This window comes from Osmerus mordax, chromosome 17 (assembly GCF_038355195.1).
Source record: "Osmerus mordax isolate fOsmMor3 chromosome 17, fOsmMor3.pri, whole genome shotgun sequence".
NCBI classification, from domain to species: Eukaryota; Metazoa; Chordata; class Actinopteri; order Osmeriformes; family Osmeridae; genus Osmerus; species Osmerus mordax.
In genome coordinates this window covers 8,638,315-8,659,019 of record NC_090066.1, presented here as the reverse complement: position 1 = coordinate 8,659,019, position 20,705 = coordinate 8,638,315, and the positions used below count along the sequence as shown (strand labels likewise).

Below are 20,705 nucleotides of genomic sequence, written 5' to 3'. Positions count from 1 at the left end.
GATGAGAGAGACGGCGGCGTTTAGGCAGCATCACTCCACCCACGTGGGCGCATTAGCAGAAGAGACCCCCAGTAAAACTCCCTCCCGGAGAACCAAAGCACCTTCTGGGCTCCATTTCATCCGAGCTGTAATTAATTTGCTGAGTGGATTTGCTGGGTCTAATCCCACTGAACTGGACTGAATGGCCATTTGTGCGCGGGGCTGGGAGATTGCATATGGCATTCACAAGCCGTGCAGATGCACCTGCTGTTTTGCCGTGGGCCGAGCCAGCTCTTTTGGTTTGGGAGATTTGGTCGTGACGCGCATCATCCATGCCCAAACAATGGTGAAGAACATGGATCCCCAGACACTGAATAACACACGTCTACGCTATTTCAGAAAACAAGATGCTCTGATGCATTACCCAGCCAAGGAGGCAATAATACATGCTATCTTCAGCTCATTAGATCGCAGACTTTGAATTATTTCCATCCGCTGCACGGATGCCGCACGGATGCTGCACGGTGTAAGCATGCCATATGGACTTAATGACATGTAAGGAGGCCATTTTCAGATATATTCACGGTGCATCGCCAGGATTCTCGGAGCTAGCACATTGGCTGGGGTCCAGATCTCAGCTCCTCACGCATTTCCTGTCCTTGGTGAACTCTGCATGCTCGCCAAATATGGGAGTCACTCGGGCTCTTGGACATGGTGATTCATGGTCTGTTTCCATGTCCTGCACCCTGTGCCTTCATGTATGACGGATCTAATTGGCGTGGCCTGTCTTGCTCCGTCCACACAACCCCGCGGTTGCCACGGAGACATCTGCTAGGGCGGTGGGGCGCCATCCGTCAGGTGACAGCATCTGTTCACCTGACAGGAAGTGTAAATCACCCAAACAGGAGCTCAGGATGTGTGGCGGCCATTTTGTGCCGTTCCTTGTATGCTGAGCGTGTGTTAAAAGGCAAATCTGGAAGTAGGAGAGGGGGAATATGGCCGTGTAGACAAGGTTTTTCATTTTCAGGCTCATCTGACTGCAAAATGTCCAGTTACACCCATCTGTCTAGACTTCCCCACCATTGTAAACAGAGACTAATTGCTCGTATGAGCCATTATCTTTTATCTGTATATTACGAAGCTCTATTCATAGGTTCAATAACATTCCTGGGTGTCCTTGTAGCCATGACAACTGTCTCTACTAATCTATGGCTGTACCTGAAAGAAAAAGAAACCAATCCTCAAGACGGATGTCTTTGCACGAGAAACCTATTAGCGCCTCAACCTCAATCAACAACTGCACATCCTAACCCTCTGGATGGGAACCGCCTGCACTCACACATCGTTAAAAGCGTTGTTAGGGGCGAGAGCGTGTTTAAGTGGTTGCCTAATGGTGGCATATTTTTCCGGCAGATTCCCCAGCCCAGTCTGGAAGAGGGGCGAGGGCGCGAGAGGGAAAGACAGTAAAAGCCGGAGAAATTGGGCAAATGTCACGGGGTGGAATGGGCCCGTGGGTGAAGAGAGGGATATTAACGGTCTATCGAGAGAAGCAAGCCCCCGATGATTATCCTTTATTCGCTGGCTACGGCATGTGTGCACACTGCAGTCGGAAGCTCTTCAGTTTTTCGATTTTTGGCTGCTTTGCTAGTGCACCCCCCCTTCGCCTCGATCTGGAGCAGAGCTAGGGAGAAGGGGGTGAGGAGTGTTCCGCTGTAGGGGCATTGCCTTAATGACATAATCAAGTTTCCGTAAACATGACTGTCCCAATTAATGGTAAAGTAGGGGTGATTTGCTTAGCTTCAGGCATAAACATGCTGCATATTCATGAGGAATATGCTAATAAGTAATAAGGCGGGGCTTGCGGGCTGCCATGGTCACCTGGTTTCAGTCAGCATATCTACACTGCCCCCAGACAGTCGGGGACTTCTTCAATTTTTGGCTGACTCATTCGAAAATAGAGAACCCGAGGCTCTATATCAAAATATTTAAAAAGTATTATGGGCCTCCTGTGGCATCTTCATAAACTGTCCCAGAGAAACAAGGGCTTGTTTAAAACTTCTGTTCCTGCCAACAAGCCTTTTACAGAAGTGCCTAGGTACATACTGTACCTTTCTAGTAGTCTTTAGACGGTTTTTATGTTAAGGTGAAATATCTTATCTCAAGTGGTTGAAACAAAACCCTTTTATCTTCTTGGAGTCTTATAAAGTCGCATAGGACCAAATCAAGTTACAAAGCCCTGAGTCTTTAACATACCGTGGGGCTCAAAGGGCTGGGTTATCTAACCATATAAAGTAGTCCTGCAGATTTGGATATTTGAACAGAACAGTTCAATCACTAGGGGATCTGGACAGGTGTAAGACAAGAGTCCAACGTATTCTTAAAGCTTAGAAAATGTTACATGGAGTGAACGTGGTGTGCCGTGGTAAAGATTGAATTGTTTTAACGAGGGCCCTGTACGAGAATAATATTGGCGTATTGGCTACATGAGGGGATTACAATGTTAGCAGCCTTCATATTGAAACGTGGAACCGGGCCTAAAAACAAAAATCCTGTGTATTCGTTATGTTGTTTGCTTTGGCAGGCTTCGCATACCATCAATGCAGAGTCATGGTGGGTGGCTGGGGGACTACAAATCCCAGCCAGCCCTTTTGCGGCTTCTCTCCCACCGACAGGGCTGTGACAGCAAACGGCAAACATATCCCCCCCAAGTCCCAGAGCCTGCCTCCCCCCTCGTCACACTGAAGACAAGAGCTGCCAAATCAGCATCGCACACGCTCTCCCAAGACAACAACCAGCCCACTGGAGGTCAAGAAGTGTCCATCAGCAACAGTGTCCAGTAGCTCTGCTCTTGGCTTGTTTACATGGGGGCACCTGGGTTAGCTGTCCCTGGGCAGTGCATCGATCCCAAGCTGTCAATGTGAGGCAGGTCTCTGGAGATGACGATCCGACCTCACACGATAGCAGCAGGCACATGAAAGGTCTCCGGAAAATCCTTACAGGACGGTGGAACACTTTTAACGTCCTCGCCAGACAGAAACACTCAGGAGGGGGGTGTTCTGGAGCGTGCAGTACAGCCCTAGGGGGTGAAGGCACAGTGAGGACGAGGACACGCTCGTTCTCGCGTTCCGGGGCACCAGTCGGGGGATGTTTTCCAGAGAACGGCTTCCTCAGGAGACGCCATCTTGTTCGCAGATTGCAAAGCGTCTCCCTCGTCTCTGACGGCAAAGCCCACAGGGTCTTGACAAAACTGCACCCAATTCAGCAAAAGCGCTGACCGAATTCAGTGACGATGCAACATCCGACAAGCGGTTGGATGTACCGGGGAAAGAGACAGCATTTTTTGTCTTTGTTAAGAAGACACTTTGTTCTAAAATTAGGGTTTTTCATGTCCTTTTATCTGGCCTTCCTCAGAGCTCCAGAGTTGTGGACTTGTTTGTTTCTGTGTGGAGCTTGGCTCTCCACAGGGGAGGCAGGGAAATAAATAACTTTGTATGAACTCATTCTCAATGGTTATGGCCAGGGCTCTCTTTGAGCAAAACCCGCACTAAAATATCCTTTGAACAAAGTCCATGTTGCCTGTCCTACATCTGTCCTTAAAAAAACACACAAAAAAACTGTGACTTCTCAAATAGTGCTGAGGAGTTTCAACTGTAACACCACATTAGTCTTACTTGACACCAATTAGCTTTCAGGGGGTGACAAAAAAGACACTCCTTGTGGATTTTCCACAAAGTGAACTGGGAAAAGGCTTTTTAATCCAGCCCCCACAGCAGCACTGGAGTTGTTCACCCCCCAACCCCCCCCCCCCCCCCATCCCAGAGACCCCTCCACAGGGTCAGAGCGTCTGTCGCAGCTCCAGAGAGCAGCTCATCTGGACCGAGCACAAAGCCTCCAGAGACTCAGCAACCCAGCGCCCCCGCTCACTTTATCAGACAGGAAGATAAACACTCAGAGGCCACAGAGAGAGAGAGACACAGAGAGAGAGGGAGAGAGAGAGAGAGAGAGAGAGAGAGAGAGAGAGAGAGAGAGAGAGAGAGAGAGAGAGAGAGAGAGAGAGGGAGAGAGACAAAGAGATATAGAAAAAAAACAGAGCGTACGAGAGAGAGACGGAGAGACAGAGGGAGAAAAACAAGCATTCGAGAGAGAGAGGAAGCCCGGCAAAAAAAAGAAAAGAAATAGAGAGACAGAAAGAGTGGAACCAGACAGTGTTTGTCTTGCACATTTAGAGAGAACTGTTAAAGCCAAACTATTTTCACCCGTCCAGGATATTTCACACCTTGCCATATTGCCCGGCAACAACTATGTCACGCCTCTGGTTCACCATCCAGTCACATAATTACTTACCCGTCCTTAGTAGGAAATTATAGGAATTCATTCAGATGTGCAGTCTCCAGGGACTGTGACCCCCCCAAGTCAAAATTGTCAATTTAATCATAATTAATAATGACAAAGCTGGAGAATTTCTTTCTCAACACAAAGTCATTAAAATTGCTCAGGAAACTCCTGGACTAAATCGTCTTGAGGAAGTAATCAACTTTTGGGCAGGCCTCAGTAATTCATTAATATATTACCTTGAGAGAAAATAGGGTGACTTCGTGTACTGAAAACTTTGTTTATTCAGCTTTCTCTTGAAGGGGCTGGGGTATAATTTTGCATCATCTGCATGAAGGCTTGCTTTGAACAGTCCTGTCTAGACTTTCAGTTAAATGCTCTTAACAGTTCCCTGTCTAATCTGAAGTGAAAACTTTTTGGCACTTCAAAAAGGTAAACACTGGAGAAGTCAGTACATTGATTGAATACAATCCTGTCAGGCTGCACGTTAATAAAGGCAACTCTCAGGGCGATTTGAGTCTTACCTTGAAAGTTCCCAGCCGACAGATAGAGCCAGGTGAGGGCCGGGATGAAGAGCAGGGCGAGCGAGGCCGCCAGGAACTTTCTGCGTCCGCGACACATTCCCAGCATCCTCTGGGGGGAAACCGTTAGAAAGTGAGGCTGGGTGACCTCTATGTTGGCAGCAGCTGTTGGCCAGGACAATGCATTGTACTGTCTGAGAGAAAAACAGAAAGAGAGAGAGAGATGGAGAGAGAGAGAGAGAGAGAGAGAGAGAGAGAGAGAGAGAGAGAGAGAGAGAGAGAGAGAGAGAGAGAGAGAGAGAGAGAGAGAGAGAGAGAGAGAGAGAGAGAGAGAGAGAGAGAGAGAGAGAGAGAGAGAGAGAGAGAGGACAAGAAACTAAAGTCAAACGCAAACAACCGTAAACAGTAAAAGCACACCGCATTTTTCCCCCTTTAAGGTTGAAGACTTCCAAGCAGGTTTCAAAGTCTTGGCAGGAAACGAAAGTGTATGGCTGGCACCACCATGAATAATTCATACCAAATATGAATCTCAAATTCGGGAAAAATAACGTTAGTCCTGCAACTTTGAGTGTACATGCAGAACGGAACCTCCAGTTTACCTGCCGAGGGAGTCCCGAGAACACCTAGCGCAAATTACACTCACAGATTCAAATCTCCTCGTTTGTATGCAGCCCAGAACCGGTTCTGATGACCTACTGCTTTACAACAAGCTATTTTAGTCGATTTCCGGTGCAACAGAGAAGCCGACAGTACAGAAGCCTCATTATATGACATAATAATAAATCCTCTTTCCATTACAACCACATTTGTCCAATTAGCCAGTTGACCCCAGTAGATTTTTAATCTTCACCAGGGGCCGCCCAGGACTGGGGCACAATCCCAAACTGTCTGGCAGTGGAGACGCTGGCAAATATGCAAGCCGGTTGCCAATTATCCGACTGTCACCCAGAACAATAGCAGAGATGCAGGACGATGAGCAGGGTTTGGTTAGGGAGATTTGGAGGGATTCATTTTCATCAGTGAGTTTCCAAACGCTTATTGAATCTGTCGGTGGCTTTTTGTTGCAGCCCCTGTCAGACTGACTGGGTTAAACGAGGCCATGAGAGATTAGAGGCTTCTGGGATTTACAACAACTGCGATTCGGATGCCAGGGCAGAGAATCCTTCTGCGGATTCCTTAACCTCTGACCGCCCCGCGCGATACGAGCGCCGTGACGAAGACCGGGATCGTCGTGGCTAATGCGACACGGGCAATATTTATTATTACCATCTGAAATGGAGCTGTCAGGGTTAAGAGAGGGAGCTAATAGCTAGCATAGGAGCTGGTGTGGGGGCGTGTCTTACTGTGGGGCTGAGGTGGAGATTCAGGGTCTAGTTCTGATTGGTGGGTTCTTGTCCCTGATGGGGCTGTGACTCATCTCAATGGTAAATTGATTCAGGCTTAACATTGCAAACCCGCAGACTATCTGCCCATTTGACCAGCTGTTAAATTCCTCGGTGGCAAATGCTAACTGCACATGCATAATAAATGTGCCCCCCTCTAACCAGCAAACCTTGTACATTGTAATTTCTCTCGAGTGAGACTTTGACGGAAAAATAGGGGAGCAATGAATCACATCAATCTTGTCTAATCTCGCCCTCTAATGCAATACCAAAAGTAATGTGATATCCATACCCTCCCATTCAACTTTATAGGCATTGCTATAAGCCCAGATCTCAATGGTGAGTCTTCGCTCACTGCTCGACAGTAAGTTAATAGAAAATGGAATTTAATATCCAGAGCTCCATTGTAAATTGCTGTGTGTTGACACTAAAAGTGATGAGCGATTATTACGGGAGCCAAGCTCTATTGGTTGAAAGAGGCCATGGGGAGTTAGGGACTGGGGCTAGGAAGGTTGAATGAATTGATCAACTGCTGTGCTGATACAGACATGGGTAAGGAACACGCTAAGGAACTGGGAAAAATGTCAGGGTAAGCTTTTACATGGCTCGCATGTATAGGTCAAACAGATATGGTGGAAGTAGACAAATGGCACAACACAGCCATTCCATGGACAACCCAAAGAGCACAGTCTTTTTCGGAGGGAGCAGGGGAAAAGGAACGACGCGAGAGACGTACCTCCAAGCTCTTTCTAGAAAGTTCCGAGGGGAAGGGTCGGCGCCGTGTGCTGAGCCTGCTCAAACTCGTCAGGGGTGACCTTCACATCCACGAGCTGCCATGTGGGGGGAAACATGGGAGTGCTTCCGACAGGGGAAGCGCTGGCCCATGTCCACGCTCACAGCTGGACCAGAGGGAGCGAGGGGGGAGCGAGGGGGGAGCGAGGAGAGCGGGCCCGGCGACAGAGGGGCGCCTCTCCCAGGGAGCTCCGCTCACTCCCCGCCCGTCTCTAGGGCCAGGCAAAGTGGCTAATGAGGATTCATGGCACCCTGTGGGCTGGCGAGCTGACACAGATCTCCGGGGATGAAAGAGGTACAGGTGACAGGGAGCCCTGCTCCGCTCCCGGCTCCGCCGCCCCTCCTGACAACCTCCACTCCTCTGCTAGGATGACAGCAGGCAGAAGGGAGCGAGCTAGCTTAGCCATTAGCTCTGCTGGATGAAGCAGTGTCTCCACAGTCCAGCTTTCTGCTGCGTGTTGGGTGTACATCATCTGGGGATGGTCACTTAAGATGTCTGACGCCAAACCCCGTCTAATATCTGTGCCGGAGTCATTGCCTGAAAAGCTGAAAAGCCCAGGGAAAACGGAAGACTAACACTTTGTTACTGGAATACAAACTTTTCACGGCTGCTTAACAACCCAGATTCTTGATCTCCTGAACAAACCATTAGCTACAACAGACGTCGCCTCTTCAGTCCCCGCCACGGTCCCTTCTTTGACAAAACACTTTACGAGAGACAAAAGAGTTTCTGTGAGAAAATGAGATTGTACAAGACAAAGGATACGCATGGTGCACTTACAGTAGGTTTCTCCCAGTTAGCTAGGAGAAGATTAATACAGACCAGCTGGTCATTCCTAAATGATTATGCCTTATTTATGAGCCTGATGAAGTGGAGGAAATTACACTTTGACCTTATAATGGCCATTCATGAAATGAACGGGCAAAGTGGGCAGCCGCCTACATTGATAAGTCAAATGAATGAAGAGGATGATGAATAGTCTTCAGGCAACAAAATCATAAATCTGTGAGTGGCAAAAAAAAGTGGGATTATCGTCCTCTAATTCATCAGGGCTGAAGAATGACACAAAGAGAGATGGATGTTTTGATCTCTCTCTCTCTCTCTCTCTCTCTCTCTCTCTCTCTCTCTCTCTCTCTCTCTCTCTCTGATGAGTCTGTAATCATGTTTTCGCGCAAAGCACCCCCTTTCCTTCATGTTTCACAAGCATGTCACACACCTACTGCTGCTTTCCACGAACACAAACAACAACCGCACTCGGAGGAGACTCTACCAGCCGGGAATATTGGTCTGAACACTTCAAAAAGAAAATAGGTCTTGGATTTTCCAGAACAATTTCTTCATAAATATACCCCCAGCCCTCCCCCACTCCCCAACACCCACCCACACACAGGTTGATATTCCTGCCTCGCCTGGCTCTGTGTTCACGACGCAGGGCCCGGTGTTTGTTCCACTGCGAGCTTGTAAAGATTGCATTGCATTTTTTAAGCGGTTTTTCGGAGGTAGAACACATAAAAGGGTTGAGCGGACACATCCGTCCGCGTGCGCGTACTGTACACAGGGGCGCACACTGTATGACACAGCTGAGCGGGAAAAGGCGGGGAGATGGATGGCGGCTTCGACGGAGCCGCAGCGAGTGATGAATTAAGCAGGAGAGCGCGAACACGGTGCTTCATCCATCTCTGGCCGGGAAGGTCTGTGTTTCGGGAGTGATGTGTGGAGCAGATGCAGTGAATAAAACAGATGTAAACACTCGACCACTGGTGTGTATGATGGCTTCATACGGCACTATGAAGGGGTGCCCTAACAGTAAATAGTCAACTGTCCTCAGTCACGATGGCAGGAAAGGGGGTGTTTAAAAGCATAAATCGACCAAAATAATCTTTGAAAGCACTAAAAAAGTGGGTTTGTCAGTCTCTGGCCCGGCAGTAACCTTCATCTCTTTAAGAACACGGTCGGAAACCAACCCCCGCTGATTAATGGAGGAAGTGATAGATTAAGTTAAGATTAAGGTTCTGCGTTTTCCCAAAATGGATCCATCTAAGAAGACCCCAAAAAAGGTGGCTGGAACAGGATCAATTGCTCTTGGCGAGCACTCCGAATCTCAAAAGGAAATTATTCCTGAAGTCGGGCGGTGACACGGTTCATAACTCAGCACTTGGTGAGGTCAACATTCGGGTCCTGTCGAGAGCGCTTATAAATGGCTCTTCTATATTTAGCCACTACCCATGGCAACTCTCTGTGACAGCTGACACTTTATGGGGGATTTGAGATGTGGGCACTTGTAATGGCCGGGTATAATGAATGGGCATTAAGGAGAAGGAGTCGAGGATCAGCCTGCGTACGAAGCCAGGGCCGAGGTGAGCGGAGGAACTACGCCGACTCTGGGCTCAGACAGAATATTATGCCTGTCGCTTGTGATTTGATCCCCTGACTGCCCCTTTGCACAGGGAGCGCCGAGGACTCTTCTTTGAAGTGTCGAGATGAAAGACGGTCTGTGACCTCCCCAATCAACCTGCGTCCCCCCGCCGGCAGGCGTGGAGGACCCAAACAGACAAGAGCGGGGCAACTTCTTAAAGCAGCTTTGGCCGGGAGAACAAAGAAGATAAGCAGTATGTGCGGAGGAAATACGAAGGAGGATGATATTTCTGTCAGCCAGCCAGACACACGGGAGAAGCGCCAGGGTCTCCAGGCGCCCCTGGCGTGCTCTTCAGCAGGCAGAGAGTCTCTCTATCGACATGATAAGCATGAGTGGCTACAGGTTAAAACAGTCCACGATTGCCCTGACAAGACTACAGAGATGTAGAGTGGGGAAACTAAGTGGGTGTCTGCTTTGAGCAGAGGTAAAAGACACACAAATGCCTTCCATTTTCATTGGACGAGCAGGGGCTCGGGGGTCGTCAACATTCTCTAGGGACGGGCAGGGATTCTGGGTCGCAAAGCATAGGTAGGACTGTGAGGGTGCTCAATCCACCTCACGTTAACCTCACGTTCTGTTTACCTACATGCTAATGCTGAGAGGTTCTGCATGCGGTGGCTTCATACTGGATAGTTGTACAGTAGTGTGTTGTAACTTGCCAGAACATTCTCAACCATTCAGAGTTTTTCCAAAGTATAATTTCATCTCTATGGACTACAGTACTATGTTAGCACTACCACACATGATTAATACATTACAGTGTACGATACAGTGTTAGCCATCGGCGATGAACCAAATCAAATGTGCCTAACCAGTATGTGCACCATACATGTGAACTTGAGTTTGAAACCTACTTAACTAGAACTCCCACCCCAGCACTCCCCCCAGTCTGGTCTGAGAGAAGGCGATTCGTTCGTTTGAAATGCGAAATATTCCATCACCATGGAGACCGGAGTCCTTGTTGACGGTGTGCACTTGAAAAACAAATGCCCCCCACCCCACCCTCGCACCACCGTCCCTTGAAGAAATAGATCCATCGAAACCACACAGGTCCCCAACACTCCTCCTTCACAGTTTAGTCACACGCCCACACAAACTAAACCGGATGTTTCCGTCTCGCTTTGCTTCGTTCGCCCAGGACCCGGGTAAGCATCCTTCTGTGGGCTGTGGCAGGCAATTCAGCATCCTGTCCAGTTAGTTATCCCTCACTACACTCACTCTACTCACCATCTATCTCCCCATTCATGTAAATCCATGCCCTATATTTACACAACGGCATTAAAATGAACCACTGCTCGCAGTCGCGAGGGACACACACCTTTGCTGGCTTGGATAGAGCGATTAATCAAGGTCTCCAGCATGGAGCTGGGAGGAGGGGAGGGATTCATCTTCATCCTTCTGAAGTTTCTTTGTTTCTTCTCAAGGAGAGCGCGCGCTCTCCACCCCCTGGGGGAATACGCCCCAAGTCGACACCCTCTTGTCAGCCACCACGTTGACGCCCTGGCTTTCAAACCCGGCATCTGCTGCTGTACCTTCAGCGGGGCCATTAACGTTCCCGCTTCTAATTTGGACCCTTTTTTTGCGGGAATGATTGAGATTTGGTTTTATGAGTTTTTTTGCAGATGGGCCCCGTTCTCCCCTCAGGGCGCCTTGATATCTTTTATGATGAAGCTTGCCTCGCCCTGATAGAGCAGCGTCGTAAATCACGCCTCTTGAAAACCATTACTGCAGCCGGTGGGATCCGACATCCTTCACTCTCACTGTACCCCCTGACAGCATCCAGACTACCGACCGAGAGTTCAGAATAGAGAGATGTCCCATGCTCGCACCGTGTGCCCGCCTAGCTGCGTGTGCACCTTCCCCATGCTACGCTTCTCAGTCCCCCAATCAAAAACACGTTATAGTGGTATAGTATGGTGATGTAGCCATTTTTATACTGTCTTTGACTTTCCTCTTAATGCACCTGGATTCAGGTATGTGGGTTTACTACTGTGCGAGTCCTGGAAGGCGGTTTAGCTGATTAAGCACCGATGAAGAAACTGCTTACGACTGGAATGAATGTCCCAAGTCAGCCATTTTGTAGTCTTAATATGCATGTGTTGGAAGATAAAGTATCTTTCTCCTTAGTCCTTCGTTTCAGACTGAGGCCGCGGAGCCGCTCAGGCTCCAGGCTACCAGCTCAGGCCCTGGTGTATGGTCCAACGCTATTGTCTAACGCAGCTCAACAGAACGCCTTTATGAAATGTATATTCATTTGTCATAAACCGCTTCTTCAAACAGCATAGCTCGCGTGTCCTTGGAGCCTGAGCAATACGCCCGACGACTTTCCACTTTGTACTGTTCCCCCGTTTTTCAGATAATCGAAGCACAGACACACACACACACTCGCGCACACACAGAGATTCACGACTTAATAGTTAAATGTAATTGATTTGCCTGAATAATTAATACACTTCAAATCAATCTAAAATGATTTATAACTTAATCTCTTGTCTCCCAGGTGCTTTCTCGGAGTCCAGCCAGCAACACAGATGAGAGATTACCTTATTACTGTTTTATGTTCATGCATGTTTTGACGTTAACTTGCCAGCAGGCTTTTTTAATATCAGTGTGTATTCACTTACCAGGTAGGAAACCGCATTTGGGCAAAATGGTACCTATACCCGTGCTGTGGGTGCGATTCCAAAGTATCCCATAAAGATTTGGGACATTGATAGATTGAATGCGTATCGTCTCAGAGGGGGACTATGTACAACATGATGAGCCAGGTTTATAATGGATCATCACTGTCCCGTATGCTTCACTTGGGTTAGTTTTAAAACGTTTTTTTTTCTAAAAGGATCACGTGTTGAACCAAGGTGTTTCCTATGGCTTACAGTAAACATGAAGGAACCTCTTGCATCGCAAACAACCTGAATATTTATGCAATGGAAACCATAGAGGTTTAAATAGAAGGCACATTTCTCTATGAATAAATGTGCCAGGTTCACTGTTTGATGGTCTTTCGTGGAAGGGTGGTTTTGGATTGTGGTCATTCTGGCAGGAGGAGCAGCACTGCACTACTGCACCTCTCTTCCTCCCAACACCGCCTCCAGAAACACACGGCACTACCGACACCTAATCCGAGGCAAACCTGGCAGAATCTGCGAAAACGCACCTTAGGCGGCAAGAGAAAAAGGGAACAAAAAAGATCAAATGCCCTGAGCGTTTGACAGCTGCCTGAGACAAGAGTGGGAGAATGGCCACGCCCCGGCTCAGAGGAGTAACCATACGGCCCTGTCATTTCAGATTTGGGTCCTGCCCCACAGGCTGTTGGTTGTCTAGGACTTGAATCTGGGGGAGATAATCTCCAATTATCAGAACTTCCAACTCAGCGTTATTGTCAGCAAGACGCACACCCAATAAGAGGCCTTTCCTCCTCACATAAGCCAGTCAACACGCCCCCCCCACCCACACACACACACACACACACCACACCGCTTCAGCTTCTGCTAATCCAAAAGCATTTCTGTTGCATTCAAAGCCTTTCTGTTTGACTCAATTTGTCTCAAGATAAGTCATTTAGCAGGATTATAACCCGTTATGAAGTCAGGTTTTTTAACTAGGAGGTGCTGGAGGCTTTGCCGCCGGTTTGGTGTCAAATCAAAAAGGCCCATTCCTGATTCGTGTTCCCCTCCATAGCTCCTGCCAAAAGGTGAGCTCTGACTGGCTCTGATTCGCAGTCTCCTCAGACAGAGGGCAATGAGCGTGGAGATGCCCTGTGGGGCAGGAGTCAGATGGATGTGTTCATACATATTCGACCCTGTCTGTCTTCCAGGTGCCTGACTGCGAGAGAGGGACGCGAGGCCGGGGTCACGTCCGTGAGAGAGCCCTCTGGTTTGCCTCGTCGACAGCATGGAGCTGGATTACTGGTACTCTTTCTCTCTCTCTCTAAGAGAGCAAGTCAATCAAACTCCATCTGTTATGGAAACAGCACACCACAACCACATTAACGACACACAAACACAGACACAGCCGCTGGCCACTGCTGTTGTGCCGAGCTGCCAATCACTGGAAGGGCTGTCAACATCTCCACCCCCCCCTCGTTCCGGCGCCACCCGATGTGACCACACCACACACACGCTGCCGTAATGGTCCCGCTCGCCTTGGAGCCACGGATCACACCGCACCACGCACGCGGATAAATCACCACATGAAAAACAGGTCATTAGCTCAAAAAGAAGAAAAAAGGCACAGAAAAACAGGCAAGTAAGGCCAAAAATACAATTTTCAATAGAGTCGTCATTGGAGAGATCCCAATAGAACCCTCCTCCGCGCTGTGAGCTACGGGTCCAGCAGCACGATTCTGCAAGCCACACACCGGCTTATTCAATTTGCATTGAATTGCACAACAGGCATTTCATATATCACCCTTGACCACAGGCAAATAGGCCCTGAGCTCCAGGATCAATTTGTTTCTATTGCCTTTCTCGTCCCTCTCCCCATTGTTTCAAATCATTAATCTCACTGGGGTCACCGTGGAGAAATGGGCCTCTCCCTGCCCACAACAGCCTCCTCTGATGAAAGGGGCACCGCTGCACGTCTTCACCACTACGATGACACGATCGCCCCATCGGAGAGAGAGAACGTCCCCGGTTCTGTCATCTTCATGGAGAGGCCCGGGGCAGCGGACATAAACAGCCCCACCACAGTCCCCCCCCCCCCTTTCCCTCCCTCCCCCTTTCGGCGTGACCAATGAGCAACAGTGAGAGAGCTTAGAGAGGACAAGCTGGGCGCCAGTGTGGTAGAGAAGGGGCACGGTGGTTCACTTTGGCATGCCTCGCTGCCAGGGCCCTTCCAGGAGGCAGGAATCGTCGGCAGATGGTCTTGCCTGAGAAGCACCTCACACCTTTGCCATCAAATAGTCGGTTTGGGGAAGACGTGTCAAATGACGTCTGACGCGGCAAACACGCTGCTCCTACAGTTGGAGGAGGACTGAGGTGGGAACGGTGTGCTTTAATTCACACGATTGCATTCCTTTTTGCTTTTTTAAAAATAATGTCCCACAGAGACTAAATGTGGAAAGCGGTAGCGTACAAACAAGTGTTTGCAACAGTAAATTAAAATGCGTCAAAGCAAATCAATGGGAAATAATGAATAACCAATTATATCCAGAACCAGTGAGTGAGCAAGCAAATCATTCCTTATTTACTTACTAATTTCCGAGGTGCGCAATGAAGATACTAAGGTTATGTGACAGTTCAGGGCAGGGTGCCAAACGCATGAAAATAATTAGCTGTATAGCAGGAACTAATTGGTGCATTAGTATGTGCGTGTGCGTGAGAGAAGGTGTGCGTGCCTGTGCGCGTCGCTTGTTTCGTTCCACCGCACACGTCAGACAGAATCTCCTGGAGGTCGGAAGATGAGAATCGCCGACATGCTGTACTGCCAGCACGACGTCTCGGAGAGGTGTTGCTTTGGGCTCTGAGCACCCTTGCCTACCTCCCTTGGAGGGGGTAATGGCGGTCGCTATTTCTCCTCGACTGGGACGCAGTAGGGGAGAGTGGGTGTACTTCCAGACCAGAGGTGAGACCGGGGTCACAGACGATAATAGCGACTGCATGTCGCATCACCCAAAAGCCACAGTCGCTGCAGCTCCACCTGACCCCAATGTAGATTCCCCCCGGCCCCCCCTTCCGTCTCGCGTCCGAAATTCAACATGAGCGAACCGCGTTCCTCCCGCATTTGGCTTGCTGATTCATCGGCCCGAGCGCTCCTCTGCGCCCGACGGGCCTCAACGGCGGCCGTTTGCATTCCACCACGGCTTCGTCATCGCATTCTCTCACCACTCGCTTCAACTGAAAGACGTCGCGTTTCCGTCTGTGGAACTGGATAAACACCGCGGCTTAAGTCCCGTTATGAAGTTGTTTTGCATTTACTCGGTCCAACATAAGTTAGGATTGCGTTCTGACCCTTATCACTTTTTGTCTGGTGAAGTGGTGCAATTTTACATGAACACGTGTTCACATGTTGAGGCATCTTAGGAGCGATGCGATAAGGAACGTCCATGCTGCCTACACTGTGAAATGGCGAGAACTAGTTCAAACGAGGCAGAGCTCGGAGGTCGTAAGGTCACTGCTGGGGAGGGGGAAACTGAATAACCGATGTCTTGTAACTCACCAGCAGCTGAGCTGTTACAGCCAAACAAGAACATGGCCGTGGGTACCTTTACACAATGGAGGATGAAGCTGGAAGGCAAGCACAAAGGCTGTTGCTAGGAGGATGTGTGTCCGTGTGTGTGCATGAGTGCGTGTGCATGCATGTGTGTGTGTTTGTGTGCTGATATGGGGTTGGAGCATCCTCGCTGGTTGAACAAGGCGCAGGTAAACACAGTGCCATCTCAGAGCGAGAGAAGCAGAAGCGAATCGGGCGCCTAACATTTAGTCAACGATGGCTCCATTTGACTCTGTTTGTTTGAGCAGGTGTCTGCCTCGCCGGGGGACATGATCTGACCAGTGTGTTGCCATTCAGCTGTGCCACGGCGAATTCTGTTTGCCCTCAGCGTCAACACGCTGATCTTTTCAGACATCCTAACCCAACGTAGCCTATTGCTGAGCGTCGGGCCTCAACCAAATGTAAAACGCTTGGCCTACATACGCCGTTGGAAAAGAGATCATTTCCATTTCATGACAGCCTGTATCCCTTTTGCTGGCTCGTTGCAGATGCCAGATTCGTATCGGACATTTAGGTCATGTCTATTTAAATGACACAAGCCACTGAAGAGGAACGAGGGGTAATGCAATCATACCACAGAATGCCTTGTGCCGTGCATTCTGATAGCACCCGTTTTCAATTAAACCGACGCTCCCCTCGTCTCAGCTCTCTTTATTTCAAAGCGACCTCAGGCTCTTGGTTAGCATTTCATTGATTACTATTTGAAGTTACACATAAGGTCATTCTTCACAAGCTCTATGCTCGGATAATAGAGACATCTGGTTCTCCTGAAAGGAACCTTATTCATAAGCTGGATTTGTTATCTCTGTGTAATTACTAATTGTCTGCTGAAGTGACTTTGTTACTATTTCACAGACAAGGAGAGAATGATGCCACTGTTCCATAATCCCACAACCTCAGGGGGGAAAAAACTGTGCTACCCACTACAAGACAACCAGTCTATAGATGTTTCATGTCAAAGGTCAAGTACCCTTATTTGGCTACATCAATTATGTGGCTCATATACTTGGTGTGAGGTCAAGTCCCATCTTCATCCGAAAACCCTTCCTTCCATCCATAACATTTATTGTTAATTGATTGTGATGATTGCCTTCTGACATGTTTTATTTCATCCCGACTTAACAGGGAAATCAATGAGGCATCCTGGAGCACAGAGCTGTTCGGTGTTCCAAAACCGAGTTTCCACCACACTGTGTGCTCATAGAGCACCCAAGCAGCACATGCAAGGCTGCTGCTGTCAGAAAAAAAACTGCCAGAAAAATTCGGTATTTATTAGCTGCAGTCGGCTACATGCCTTGGTCTTTGGGTTACACATGAGACGTCACATTGCAATGAGAACTCAAGACGCTGGATGTAGCAGTTGTTTCAAATAAAAAAAGATGTTACTGCGATCGAGTGGTATGCCGATACCCATCATCAAATGATGGTTCCTCGTGGATTACTAGTCATTTTGGCCAGGCCTGATCCTGCCTGTGTAATTAGGCTAGAATATGTTGCCAAAGCCCACTTAAACTGTCAGAGAGCAGTGAACCCAACTTAGTATTGGGCAGAGCTTTACCGATTTACGTCCCATAGTCGCCGGCGTATTGACAGAAAAAGTAGGTGCTTCCAGACTTAATACGCCTGGGCAGGTTTGGTACGCAATTCGAATCTCTCATGGAAACATTGTTGACACCCTGTCCCGAGCACCACATGCATCAGGTGGATTCGTTTCAGATGTCATTGTATTAACACACCATACAGTCCATTACAAAACGTTTTTATTATTTTTTTCTAGCTTGAGTTGAGTCCAAGATAGCTCAATGGCACCTTTTAGCTACATCTGACAGGGGATCGGGGAAAGTAAAGGACCAGCTTCGACTTTCATTAGCCTTGGAATAGAATGGTCGTCGGAACCAATTATGGTCCGTTTATTCTGTAAAGCCTATAGACCCATAAATTCAGGCTATCCCATTACTTATGGGACTATTAAAGTAGACATATGACCTTGTGCATCCTGGCTACAAAAAATACTATTTTGCTCCCCACACTATTTTCTAAGACAAAGTCCTTTTTGCCCTTCATTTTCCAAAATGCGCATTTATGTCATTTCAGGAGGGGAGGGGGAGTCATTAATTTGCTTACCTGGTGGCAGATGGTCTTAACCGTTGATCTTCTTATCCCGAACCAGGCGACGATGAAGCAGCCTATTCAGAACATAATCAGGCTAGATTCCACGGGTGGCAGGCTACTTAATTCAGTGAAAACTCAGTGTTTGGCGAAATGGTGGTAGTCTACATTAAAACCATGGCCATGCTTTACGTAAGATCAGAAGTTGTTCCAATGCCTACTTGTTTGATTTAGTTTGGGAAATCTCAATGCATTTTCCCGTGCTGGAGTGTCCACTTCATAAAGCAAGCTTGCCGCTGATGTTAGCACAAGCTAACGAGAACTAGCACCATCAATGTCTCTACAGACGCATGGGCCCCGATAAGGACTTTATCTCAGAGAGATACTTCTCACTTGCGTCGCGACACAGCACTCGGCTTCTTCCCCTGTCTTCGCCGCACTCCACTCTTATCAATACCAATGTGTATTTCTATTATTGTGACCAGCAGCCAGATACGGACCAGAGCAACAAGAAATGCGGCACCTTCGACATCGGGGAAAATCGACTTGAAGGGTCCCTTCTCGAGATCCGCTACATCATATTTAGTCGTCTTGTATCCAGATACGCACATCCGCTCAAAACAAGCATGTATCATTCGTCTGGTCGGTCATTTCAGCAGCAGTGATTGTGTGTTCCACTTTCGAGACGGCCTCGACACACACAGCACTCCTTTCTTCCCAACCTCCTCCGGTTCTGACAAGCACTGAGCGGCCAATCCACGAGCGCATCCCGGACCCCCTCCTTACTCGCGCAGAAACGTTTTTAGCAAAACATGGACACGAGCTCCCTGGATTGGAGTCATTATTGCTGCCTAACATGCGCCACTGTGGGCACATGGATAAACGTTGACATAGTGTACAATGTCTACTTCTTATAAGAGCAACGCCATATTATTATACTATAACGACTATATTGCAAAAGTTGCTTTACTATTGGTTTCCTTGAAGGCAGTCAAGAAAACAGCAGACAAAGCTTACATTTTAAGTTTTATAAAGCAGATGTTATACTTACTATACTGTTGTTACACAAATTGTAGATGAGGTTAAATCTGTGTGAGTATTACTGTCTCTGTGTATTTCATATGACTCAAAGCATGTGTCAAATGGATACAGACAGCTAAAATTGGGAAGAACATATTACTTTTGTGCAGGGGGTCCAATAAGTAACATTAGGCCTACTATCGTTCAATCCAAACAAAATATGAAAGTATGATATTATCCCCAACAACATATGGTTATACAGATGCATGATGCCCTGCTATGTAGAACATTAACTACATAATAATGACAGATCATCATGTAAAAAGACACCATTATTACAAGCCATTTGAAATCTTGGTATTTTCTTAGCTGTTGGCTTCTGTCTTATCAGGAGTAGTAGAGTTTCTTTCCACCAAACCATGTTTTTTTGCATCACTCTGCGACACACAACCCTACAACCCCCCCCCCCCCACCCCCACTAGTGTTGATCTACAAAGTCCCCTTTGAGCTGACTTTCTAAGAGCACGCACACACACACACACAATAGAATTACTTTCCCACCGAAGTAAAAATTTGTCGACGAATCCTGCGGGACAAAAAGAAGTTCTGCTGCTCCTGGGGTTAGGGGGTTATTTCATGACGGCCTCAAAGTCATTTGAGATCTGCAAGGCAATCCTGGCAGGGATCACGCATAACAGGGCGCTGCAAAGATGTGCTGCAGTCGCTCTCAAAGCCCTCAGCAGGGGCCTGTCTCTCTGAGCTGACGTCTGACAGAAGCTCAGGCCTCCTCGCCCCTCAAGGCCTGAGGGTTGGTTTTTACTGTCTCTCACACACACACACACACACACACACACACACACACACACACACACACACACCACCCATTGTACCCTAAAACCATTCACCCTCGTGAGGTACCACATGGAGACACTGGAACAGACTTGAATGGATGATGTCCCTTCGAAGAAATATCAAAGAGCGTTGGAAGCATTTGATCCCCAAGCTGTTTTGGAGCAGGTTCACAAGTGGGTTTTCCTCTTGCTTCGATTGTGACCAAAGTGTGGAAACTCCATCAATGAGTCAGTACAATGGAAATGATCTGGAATTGTGTTCCAAATGACTTGACCCAGTGTTGTGTGGATAGTAGGACTCGTGGAACGGTCGCCAAAACCAGCCACGATTGCGAAACAATACCAAACAGTCTTCCTAACTGCTTGCAGCTCGTCAGCAACCAGCCCTACCACCATGGATTGTCAGTGTGGGGGAAACACACACACGAGACAGCGCGGTTGCAGTGTTAATGATGGAAGTTCCCCTGCTGTTTTATTGCAGGACATCATACGACTCGAGCCTCATTATCCCTCTGAATCCCCTAGCGGAAGATCACACCAGCATAATCCACACGAAACCATCTCACATTCATGATACATCATGTGCCGTGTACAGAGGGAGCTGTCATCCATAATTCACCAACTGAAGGTGGATTTCATGTTAGATGAAACTTTGGTCATGACTGAGACATGATTGAGACTTGGGCAATCAAGGGCAAACATACAGACCTATTAAATAGAGCTGGAATCCAACGATTTCCTCCTACGGAGGCAGAGAGGCTACACAGACCAAACCCAGATTCACCATGGGCACATGGTGCTCTATAATTTAATACAGCGTTTTCTATATTTACAAACACAGCTGTGACGCGGCATCGCGACGGTCGTGTTTACGCAGAACGTATTCCAGAGATTCTCATCTCTCAAAACATGCCTCCCCTTGATAATGCAACCACCCCGACCGTGATCTATGACAGACAGAGCCCGGGGACGGGCGCGTTACCTCATGACATGCATTGGCGTAAAGCTAATTCTGTTACTGTCAATTAGCGATGAGCAAGACGGATACCTGCCTGGAAGGCTGTGAGACAGACGCACGCTGCCGTGGAG

At 48.2% G+C, this 20,705-nt stretch overlaps 1 protein-coding gene across 1 annotated transcript in view; it reads right to left on the bottom strand.

The window, feature by feature from the left end:
• Nucleotides 1-4,932, bottom strand: part of large1 (LARGE xylosyl- and glucuronyltransferase 1) — a 22,268-nt gene extending 17,336 nt beyond the window's left edge. The window contains exon 1 of the mRNA XM_067255008.1: nucleotides 4,836-4,932. Within this exon, the coding sequence (XP_067111109.1) occupies nucleotides 4,836-4,932 (97 nt within the window). The remainder of the gene's footprint in view (nucleotides 1-4,835) is intronic.
• Between the last annotated feature and the right edge of the window lie 15,773 nt (nucleotides 4,933-20,705).